This window comes from Plectropomus leopardus, chromosome 1 (genome assembly GCF_008729295.1).
Source record: "Plectropomus leopardus isolate mb chromosome 1, YSFRI_Pleo_2.0, whole genome shotgun sequence".
NCBI lineage: Eukaryota > Metazoa > Chordata > Actinopteri > Perciformes > Serranidae > Plectropomus > Plectropomus leopardus.
Window position 1 is genome coordinate 27,075,092 of NC_056463.1, and position 10,792 is coordinate 27,085,883.

Genomic DNA, 10,792 nt, shown 5'->3' on the forward strand with positions numbered 1-10,792 from the left:
TAAAACAATACCATTTTCTGGATTCTTGCTCTTAAAAAGCGTTGACGCTGCAAAGACTGGGGAACAGCTTGCACTTTTTACAGGAAGAACATTTTACCAAAAAAAGGAACACTCAAGAACATGATTTTAAATTCATTCTCTTCACCAAAGCTTTGAATGCAAGTTTGATTGCTTTTCTGTAGGGACATATTTATCACAGTTGTACCCAATTTTCTAGCCTGTTAACCTACTTGTGTACAATATTCTGCACCTGAAAGTTCCAGCATCCCAGAATGGTGTCTGGCAAAATAATGACAGGTTCACATGTGTATTTATAAAGAAAAACAGACTGACCCAGACTTGTGTCTTCAGTGAAACTCTCAACAAAGACCTCATTAGGCTTTTCTGTGCTGCAAATTTATTTGGAGTGAACTCTAGACTTTGCTCAAATGAATGGACAGACTCAATGTTCATTTTGACTTTGATGACCTCTTCGACAAATTATTAGAAACACCTCTCAGTGTGACACAATACACTTCAAAAGCCCCACAAACTGTATCCTCCAAGACGACCATAGTTTTAGTTTCAACACCTCTCAACAGAAACATTTAAACCTTCATGTAGGATTCACAGCAGAACTGCTGTATTTTGATACATTAATTCAAGATAGATGTACCTAATAAACTGGCAAATGTGTGTGTTTCTTATTCTGAGTCACTTTTTGGCCAAAATTGTAGCATTAACCAAAAATCTCACCTGATTACACAGTCTGTTTCCTCCCACCACTCTGTACACAGAGCACATTATTCCTCACCTTCAAACAGATGTAAAGCAACACACTATGCATTGTGGGAGAGATATTGAAATAGCCCATCCGTCATCTACAATGAAGTAGCCCAAGGCAAAGAGAGGGCCATCTCACCTCACCAACTATTGATCGAGAGAACAGATCATCCCTTTATGCAAAGGACAGGAAAAGTACAAAAGATAATATTGATTTTATGTCAAAATATTCAGGAAACTAGAAAATGTGATTTATATAAGCTGCCTACATTTTTATTTATGTAAGTGTTATTTTGGAAAGGCCTTAGGCACAAAAGCAGGCAAAATGCCCATGCTGAACAATCAGTTGGTTGTTGGGCCTATAAATAAGGACTTGTACAGGTCACATGACTCCTGTCACCTCAGTATAAATTCAGTGTTACAGTGTTCATGTACTGTAAAGTCAAGACCAGATTATAGCCATAATGAATAAACTGTTGATTTATGCACGTTTAGCACCATGTTACAATCTTTTGAGGCTTCCGTGAGTCATACCTGTCTCCCTGAAAGGGCGATGGCATTTTCAATAACGTCTTTTCTATATTCTCCATTTTCGTGTAGGCAAACAGAAAAAGTCCAGTGGTGTAGCCATGATGAAGAACTTCTGACAAGATTTCAGTGAATCAAAACATGATCCATCAATATGATAATTCATCTGCCACAGATCAAAGTCACAGCAGTGCAAATAATCATTTTTATTTAATATAAATAACTTTAAACGACAAGACAACGTGAAATATCATCATCAAAATAAATTGAAGAAACTTTTACGAGTATTGCAGTACAGTTACAGTAAATTACAATCATGATGAGCAGGAGACTGTAGGCTGTGTCTAATGTATTTATTTTAATCCATGAGGCCGGCTGACCTCGGATCCATGCGCGCTACACATCCTGTAAATCACTTTCTGCTTTGGATGAGGCTTTCTAAAATCTTCATCAACATGTCCGCCTCCTGAAACAGAATCCAGAAAAAAATTAAATGACTAAATTTCAGTTTGTGGGAAACAAACAAACAAACAAATAAACAAACGTTTGGAGTGGACATGAGTGCTGCTCACCTGATTTTTCGTGCGGCTCTCTTGTGTGTCCACCTGCGCTTCTAACGCCACGCGCAGGAACTCTTGGAAAAGCTCCACAAGAGCGCTCTGCTCCGCAGGCAGGGTGACGTCCAGCGCACCGACACCCTGCCCATCAGCTGAGGGCAGCATGGGGGGATCCATCACACTCTTCTTACCCATGAAATGTCCTGTCAATTCAAAGACAAAGCTCGTAAATATATACTTAAAATTTAAGTGAGATCTGGAGGACAGAAAAAAACTTTTGAAGACATGAAAAAAGTCGACATTATTCGAGGCATAAATGTGATAATGTAACAAGACAATTGTTAAAGTGGAAATATATGAAAGTATATTCATTAATTCATTGATTCCATCCGATGCAAACGTAACCGATTGGTCCATAGCTATTAGATCAGATGATGATTCTTACCTGTAGCCCAGAGATTGCCTCTTGGATTCACTTTGATTTTTGCAACTTTATTCCTAAGCTCAGTCAAGTCGAAACTGACTGCGGCAGTGAAAGACATGAAAGAAAATAAGACGAGATAAGCAAATAAGCCACACTGGCACACAGTATTGAGCGTAAACCCTCTCATCTCAGCGCGCAGCGGCGAACTGTCCTCCAAGGCGCAAATTTCCAAGTGTCTCCCGTTGGTCATGGATGGCTCAGGCGTATCCTGCTTTTATAGGCGCTCCTGTGCGGGGTGGGCTCTGTTTTATGTTGCGTGTACTTTTGATTCAGCCAGCTGCATTAATCGAAATGTACTAAGCCGAGTCATTGTCAAGATTTCGTTGAACCGCGCCTCTGGCTGTGCGTATTTACGCACCACACGATTCATCTTTTGCTCGCTGTAGATGGGAATGTTTGCTGAAAAACAGTCTCCCCAGCCACGCAAGTACACGAGCAGCAATAAAGCAGTGTGCAAATTTTAATGGTGTTTGATTAATTCAGGTTTGATTTACTTGCCCTGGTAAAAACTAATGATTTTAGAGACATAATATGTATACATGGGGAAAAATACGTGAATCATATCTATTTCTATATCTATATCTATATCAAACCAATTAAATATCATTTGTCACAACATACAGTGCAACCATTAATGAACTCCGTGTGGAGGTTGTGGAGTGTAAATTGTGCAGCCAGGTTGCCACGATAAGGCAGAGGTGATTGCTAATGCTTCATTCTAAAGCAACGCATACAGTAATTTGCTGCTCAGGTCCCTCAAACCCCCTCCTGCTCTCATGGCCAGACCTGGACCTACAATGAGCAACATGACATTTGGCCAGTTGCAGCATGCTGCTATGATCATCATCAGTCCTCTGAGGACAAGAAAACCTGCTGATTCTCTCTGCTAATTTAGAGCCGATAAGACAGACTGGCTCTTTGTCACTTCATGGTGCTAAAGTTGCAAGTTTAGCAGAGGTGCTGCAGTTTGCATCTTGCTCTTTTCACAACCTTTGGCATTTACACACACACATACTTGTGATTTGAGAAATTGTGCACAGCTGAATGTCAGTCTAATTAGAAGACTCTCTGACCATCACAGCATCACTCTCACAAAGTTCACAGATTATATGAACTGAGACAGCCATGGTTTTACGCAACACTGAATTTCACCTAAAAGGTGTGATGGATATCCGAATCTCAGGCTCTAAACAATTGATTCTTAGATCTAGAGACACAATTAACAGTGTAACTTGGCAGGGGAGCATAGCACCAAATTCTTGACCCTATGAGTAAGGAATCTTTGGGCCCCCGAACCCTGCCTTATCCCTGTTTCTTTCACGCAACTTTCGCCTTTTGTTTTTTATTTGGAACCCCAATTTCCCTTTCTTAGGGAAAGACATGATGCATGCTGGTGCCCCAGCAGCATAAGCAGTCCAACTTTGCTCTAGCTGCACTTATATGTATCCTATGTGCGTGAGGGTGAGAGATGCCTATTACTATTTATTAAATAAAGTTCAGTTCTTTCGACTGTTTTTTTCAGCCAGTTTTTATTTAGTTATGACACTTAATAATATAATTACAAATCAAAAAAGTGCCAAGAAAACCAAACTTTTTATTCCAAGCTTTTCAATGCCCACCCTCTCATTGAGGTGATCAGTCATCAGCCCCATTTTTCTGCCCCACTACAACACCCTTGCTACTTGGGGTTGCTTTGTTCATACATGGCCACAGCAATATGGAAAACTGTGTAGAATCTCATTCCACAACTGACACTGTACCAACAGAAGTATATAAAGTTTATTTAAAAAAAGGGGTTATGTTTTACATAAAAATGTCATAATGTCTAATGTGACCACTAACATGTTTTTTTTTTTTTTTTACAAACTGCTAAATATATTTATAGAAAGTGCCACCTAACAGGCAACACGATCAAGGTCAAGTGAAGATGGCAGCAAAGTGCAATTTCAGTCAAAAATGAAGTACCCCAATAAAGTTTTAAGTGGATCCATATTATTGTATGATTACATGACCCTGTTGGAATACCTCAATTCACACTGATTGCAAAGACACTTTAAGCGTGCTCACATTCTATTAACATAGAGAACAGCGTCAAGGTTAACACTCAATGCATGTCTTCACTTATGAAAAGCTCAGACCACATATAGAGACTGTGTGTGTGTGTGTGTCCTATTTCAGTGACCTTTAAATAGTTAAGTTATCAAACAAGCCATTACTCTATTTGATTTAGAAGAAAACATGTGAGCAACAAATTATTCCTGGCACAGCTCTGCAAATTAACCCCAACATGAAAAGTTTCAACAAGAATATTTGAACTGATGAATGTAAAAAAAACAGGTGGTAATAAACAGTTAACAGGAACATGTATTTTTTTTACTTCAGATAAAAAAAAACATTGTTCAACATTATATATGATTAGTAACAATTTTCCTGCAAAAGGTCTTTGAAAAAGATTTCTAGATCAGATGTTTTCCTTATTACCCTCTAAAACAAATACTGGACAGAAAACACACCTACTTTTATGTGAATTCTTTTGAGTCTGTATATTAAAAAAAACCAGATGCAGGCACAATAAATAGTCCGCTTGTGACATGTCCTCCACATTTCCAGATCACCATCGCTCGATCACCCGAGAAAAATGGTTTTAATTCCGCCACTGCAGGGTAAACATCCTCTGCAGCAGTTGCTGATGTAGAACAGGAGCCAAAAGTGAGACAAATAATTAAAATAATCCATAGTGGATGGTAACCAGATTTCATATTTAATATCATTCATATTCACTTGTCATAAAATACTTCACACAATTTGTCAAAGACAATGATTCAACAGAAATGAAACAAGACTTAATTTATCTTAATGAATGCTTTTTCACATTCTGAGGATTACAAATAAAGATCGATTTCAAACTAAATCTAACCTAGTTCCCTCACAAAAATATTTTTAAAGCTTGGATTTTTCAAATGTAAACACCCTATCCACATTTCTACAAAATGTTCAAACAAATGGTACAAAAAAGCCAGTTGGGTTTGACAAAAATCTAACTTAATTCTGTTTTGAAAGGCATGACTGAGGTTTCCTGGACGTAGTTTATCCTTCTTGAGTCCTGAAGTTTGGGTTATTTCACTCCCGATGGACCAACACAAAGAGACCCAGCATGAAGAGAACGGCGTACTGCAGAATGAAATCATGGGAGATTTAACAAAATGGTCATGGTAGACATCTTTAAGTGTAAAAATTATCTTTTCAGCTAAAACTGGTGCCATGGGGTCAATTACTTACTTTGAACTTAGGGTAATCATTCATGAGAATAGTGACGATTCCGATGTATGGCACAAACCTGGAGATGATCAAAAAAAAGTGCTTATGATCAAGTAATTTCATTGATGCACAGCTTGTAAATATCATACAGCACACAAAAGGTCTACAGCTTAAGTCACTGTACGAAAAATTTTCAGGGTTTCATACACATCTATGTTTTGTGGTGGGCTGCCAAAAATCAACTTCTGGTGCCACTTGTTGATTTTCTATTTTTTGGAACTGAACCGTTCATTAAGAGCACTCGTGGAATATATATCCCGTTTGGCTAAAACAAACGCCAGGCGCAGTGAAAGTGAAATTTATCCCTTCATTGCATTGGGTCTATAAGTTTGCATTCACTCACCTATGCAGCAGCTGCTCCTCTCAAATTATAAAGGATGGATAATAAATTATTAGTGACTCGTATTAAATTGCTTTGAGTAAATTCACCACTTCTAAACGGGTCTTTCCCCTCTCTACATCCATACCGCTGCCTGCATGTGCATGTCTACAGCCACATGTACCTAAGAGCTGCGTGAGGGTCAACATCACTCACTCCGCAGTAAAATCTGGGAACCAAAACATCCCCAGAAAAACACTGCTCAGAAAAAAATGACTGCTTGAATTGAAACAATCTCAGTCAAATTAGGGCCTCTAACAGATGTTTCAAGTCTCTGGCAAGAGACTGCATGTCACTCAGTCAGTGATGGTAACCGTGTGGAGGTGTGTGTATCACCAAGGCATGATGGTAGTGGGCAATTCATATTTCTTGTGTAGCTGCTTGTTATCAGTTTTGTTTGCACCGAAGTAAGTAGGGAGCAAAGATGTATTGTTAAGTTTTAATGTAGTACTGCATTATACAGTGCGTCACGTGAAGTGAAGGTTTTTTTTTTTCTTTTTCTAATCTACAATAAATGTCCAGAACACAGCTATGGGGTCATGCTCTTTGTGTGGAGGAAGGAGCATCCTACACCAGCCCTCTCAGCAGCTAATTGTTATTTTTGATAGTTGCTACAACACTGACACACACGCACACACACACACACACACACACACACACACACATCTCAACAAGCACTGATGAAGAGGATGAAATTCCTATATCCTACCTTGTTCAATCTGAATTACTTAGGAAAGATATTAGAGCAACCCCTAATCCCCAATCTTACACAGCAACAATGTGAAATTGCTGTTTTTTGACTATGACCTCGTTCTCCTTCTCAACTAATTCAGAATTCTGCAGCACGAGGCGTACTGTGTGCTCTCCGTCTGGTCTGTGTTAAAAACGTTACACTGGCTGCCTGTTAGTTTTCAGATTGATTTTAAAATTCTTTTATTAGATTATAAGGCACTACGTGGCCTTGCACCAGACTACATCTCAGAGACGCGTTTAGTTTATGAACCAGGAAGGCCCCTCAGATCCTCCGACTCCTCTTTTTTAGCTGTTTCACAGAGCAGAACTAAAACATTTGGTGATTCTGCTTTTAGCCACTATGCCGCAAAACAGTGGAACAGCCTGTCGGAGGAACTGTGAGGTGCAAATATTGATACTTGTAAAACTAAACTAAAAAATCTTTTTAGTCTGGCTTTTATGTAGGGTCTTACTATTTTATTTTTTTACTTATTCTGTTTTTTAAGATCCTTTTTTTCCCATTTTTGCTTATTTCATATATTGTTCTTGTTTTGTATTTATTTTTTTAATCAAAGCGTAAAGCACTTTAAGCTGCATTGGATTTGTTTGAAAGGTGCTATATAAATAAAATTTGATTGATTGATTCTCAGTTTGTCTCCAACCAAAGACAAACAGGGCTATCATATATGATCACATTAGATTGTATGTGTTACTTTTATTGTGTCCATTCCCTGTAGAAAAGCCTTTGCAACTCATATTGTTTCATTTTTATGAATATTCTCTGCTAGATTGTTCAACTTTTAGTGGTTTCATATCTCCAGCTTTGAGGCAGAAACATATTGTACTGATACTTGTGGCCTCTACTGTTGAGTATAGTTGGTAAAGTTTAGTGTCCTGTTATGTTATTCACATATCTGTATTATTATCGCTTTTTTTCCCTCAAAACAATGCACTTACCCCCGAGCTCGTCCCACCACATCTTTTTTCTCGAGCCAGTGTTGGCCCTGCTTGTACAGTCCTCTGTCATCCACTGCATTGTTGTCCCCCTTGGTCAAGAACTTAATGTCTCCATTTTCCCTGTGGACAAAGTATTCGCATGATTTTAGACCACAATGTACACCAAGTCCTTCTTTTTCAATGAAAGAAGGACTTGGATGAGGATACATGATGAGTGTGAAATATCACAGAGGCCTCTGTGCATTTTTTGACAGGTTTTCAATACAGTTCAATACTATGAATGACATTCTCAGGCATGGGACTCAGCGATACTGAAAGTACAAGTTCATCATGGACAACAACACTAATAAAGCGTGCAGTCGTACTTTTCATGGATCTTTAGTACTCTGTGTACTATTGGGATCTCTCTGCCTTCTATCCTGAAGACAACAATCTCTCCGACTCTGATGGGATCCTCTACCCGGTTGGTCAGAAACAGCAGGTCTCCTCTGTGGAAAGCTGGCTCCATACTCCCACTGAAATGGAAAATGGATACACACTGTCAAAATTAGCTAGTAGTATCTGAGTCATTTAAATCATTCATCATCAAATTGATTGTTTACCGGTATAATACAGTTTGCTGGAGAGAGAACAACATAAAAGAAGTAAGAGAGATGACAGCACAAAGCAACTGAACTTCCACTTCCTGGCTACAGACTGTGGCTGAGACTGATTTCCCTAATCTAACTCAAGAAGCACTACAAACCTCAACTATTTCTAAATCAATTTAAAGCTATGAGGTAGCTTTCTCCATTATGATCACTGTTAAGACAAAGTGCCGTTCAAGGTTTGCCAACAAGCGCCAACACGTGTGCATGACAACAGCACTTACTAATCTGCTCCTGTGGAGCTTGGATGTGCACAGGTTAGCTGCTGTTGTATGTTTCTGTGTCATATTGTGTGCTTTTATGTATTTTACTATGTTTATTTCACTTGCTGCAACACAAATTGCTCAGTGGGACAAATAATAAAACTGTAAAAAAAAAACTGAGTAAAAAAACATGCACATTTTCAGTGTGTTGTTTAGCAAATAGTCATCTTTGCAAAGCCACAAGAAGGCACAAGAAGGTTTTCACGATGAAATCTACTTTTCAACACCACGACTTGAAATAGGACAAAAAAAAGTTTTTTTTAATTGAATTTTAACACAAAAAAAGTTGAAAAAAAAAGAAAAATTTGATACCGCTTAGAAAATTAATATTAAAGCCATTAAAAAAAAAAATAAAAAAATTAGAAGATAAATGTAACAAGGCTTTACCATGAGAAAGACAATCTTTTTTTAGGTGAATAGCTGAGAACAGCAGTATGACGGTAATTAACATTAACAATAAAAGAGAGCTAGAAAGCCCAGCGGGTTAGGGTGTATCAAGACTGAGTACTGAAAGCGTTTCAAATATTTAGAATTGACATTAACTGGCAAATCTATATTTTTGACAACACTTGTAGTTAGTTTTCTTTCTGTTGACAAAGGTTGAGGTTTCTATATATTTAAATTCATGAACTAACATGAATGGCTGGATAAAACTGGAGCCAAACACATGGACTTTGGACTGGCAACAAGGTTATCATCCCAAATGGAGATGCATGTGTAATCTTTCAAAGAGTCAGGTTTTTCAGGAGAAAAAAAGCCAACAAAATCTAATTCTGTGCTTGTACAATAGGCACATACGCAATCCTCGGGGAAAATAGGAACCACCGCCTCCCATCATACAAACTCTTGAGGTACAAATGTGCCTATTATGAATGAAAAACGCACTGGCCTTTGATGATGTACTTATTGATTACTGCATATTTTTTATGTATATTTCCATGCAGAACCCACCAGCTCAGCAAATGTTTTATTACACAGGGGTAGTTAGTTAAATTCGCAAACAATAAATGCTCATCAGCAGAGGCTAGAATTGCCAAATTAGGCCAGAACAAGAATCTAAATCCAAACACATATGGCTAACTTACCTGAGAACAACAACAATTGGACTCTCACTGCCAGTGACAACCATCAGCCCCTTCCAGATCATCAGCGCAGAGGAAACAATCATACCAAAGTTCAGCACCTGGTAATACAACTGGAGAAAAAAAAAGAAATCTAATATGGGATGTGCCTATACAACTATAAATAACATAGTTTCAAGTATAAACTGATTTTATTCCAAGACAAACTTGTAAGTTAGTCGAATATCATTTTCCCCATAAGTCTGAAATAACATTGAATTTACTTTTGATTCATAAGTAAACAAATCTGACTTTAAACATTTGCTAACAGTGCCATACAAGGTAAAAAGAGAAAAATAGCTAACGTTAGCTAACTTGCACCGAAGTCAGATTTACAGTTTAAACGTAGGTTTTCGGGCGTCTTTTATGCTGTAGTATAAAGGGGACCCTTTGAAAGATCCATGTGCACAAAACAGTTCACTTTCTAGGTTGCTAACAAGTGACAGACAGACTACAGCATTAAAAAGCGGTCGACGGCTAGTTAACGTTAGCTCACAGCTCTCTCACCATACAAAGAAGCAGCCGTAACACCAGAGTAAACTAATGTTCCGGTACATACCTGCCGCTTATTCATGCGACGAACATCGTCGAGAAAGTCTAAAGATAACATTTTTGCAAATACTACTGGGTAGAAAAAGCACCTAAATCACATGAAAACGTTGAAAGTAACGAGCATATGGATGCACGGTCGAGGGCTGAAACTTGCATCCGAATCTTCCGGGTGCGCACAACCGGAAGTCCCGCCCGCGCGTGAGCGCTGTGTTGAGGTGTCAGTCCAGGATACGAGAGGAAGCGAGCAGAGGCTGCTTCAAAACTGCAAAACTGAAAGGAAACGTGTCGCTGGCTCTGTGCTTGTTCAAGAGTGTTTCAATGCAATGTCACATGCACGTTCACTCAGGTACTTTCCTGAAGTAGGCTACAAATTTGAGGCATTTGTACTTTACTTGAGTTACCCATTTCCATTCCACGGCTAAATGTCACAGGCCTGTTTTATTATTGGACTGCATTTCTCTGACAGAGTCATGATACATTTATAAATCATGA

General features: G+C 38.5%; 2 protein-coding genes across 2 annotated transcripts; both read right to left on the reverse strand.

The window, feature by feature from the left end:
- Positions 1-1,551: 1,551 nt before the first annotated feature.
- nmbb (neuromedin Bb) lies at positions 1,552-2,614 on the reverse strand. The gene is given in 3 exon segments (XM_042513878.1): positions 1,552-1,756; positions 1,863-2,050; positions 2,293-2,614. Coding segments are annotated over 3 exon segments (564 nt in total). The 3' UTR covers positions 1,552-1,702.
- Positions 2,615-5,069: 2,455 nt separating this feature from the next.
- Positions 5,070-10,487, reverse strand: sec11a (SEC11 homolog A, signal peptidase complex subunit). The gene is made up of 6 exons (XM_042511314.1): positions 10,308-10,487; positions 9,713-9,822; positions 8,083-8,232; positions 7,718-7,837; positions 5,611-5,668; positions 5,070-5,502 (listed from the first exon to the last, which is right to left on the reverse strand). Exons 1-6 carry the CDS (start codon positions 10,356-10,358, stop codon positions 5,452-5,454), a joined length of 540 nt encoding a protein of 179 aa, XP_042367248.1. The 5' UTR covers positions 10,359-10,487; the 3' UTR covers positions 5,070-5,451.
- Between the last annotated feature and the right edge of the window lie 305 nt (positions 10,488-10,792).

What these genes read in the sequence shown, in the direction of transcription:
- sec11a (XM_042511314.1), bottom strand. Translation starts at nt 10,358, where the DNA reads ATGTTATCTTTAGACTTTCTCGACGATGTTCGTCGCATGAATAAGCGG. An exon ending in GTACTAAAGATCCATGAAAA is followed by an intron (nt 7,838 to 8,082) that starts GTACGACTGCAC and finishes CTTTGTCCACAG; the next exon opens with GGAAAATGGAGACATTAAGT. An exon ending in ATGATTACCCTAAGTTCAAA is followed by an intron (nt 5,503 to 5,610) that starts GTAAGTAATTGA and finishes TTCATTCTGCAG; the next exon opens with TACGCCGTTCTCTTCATGCT.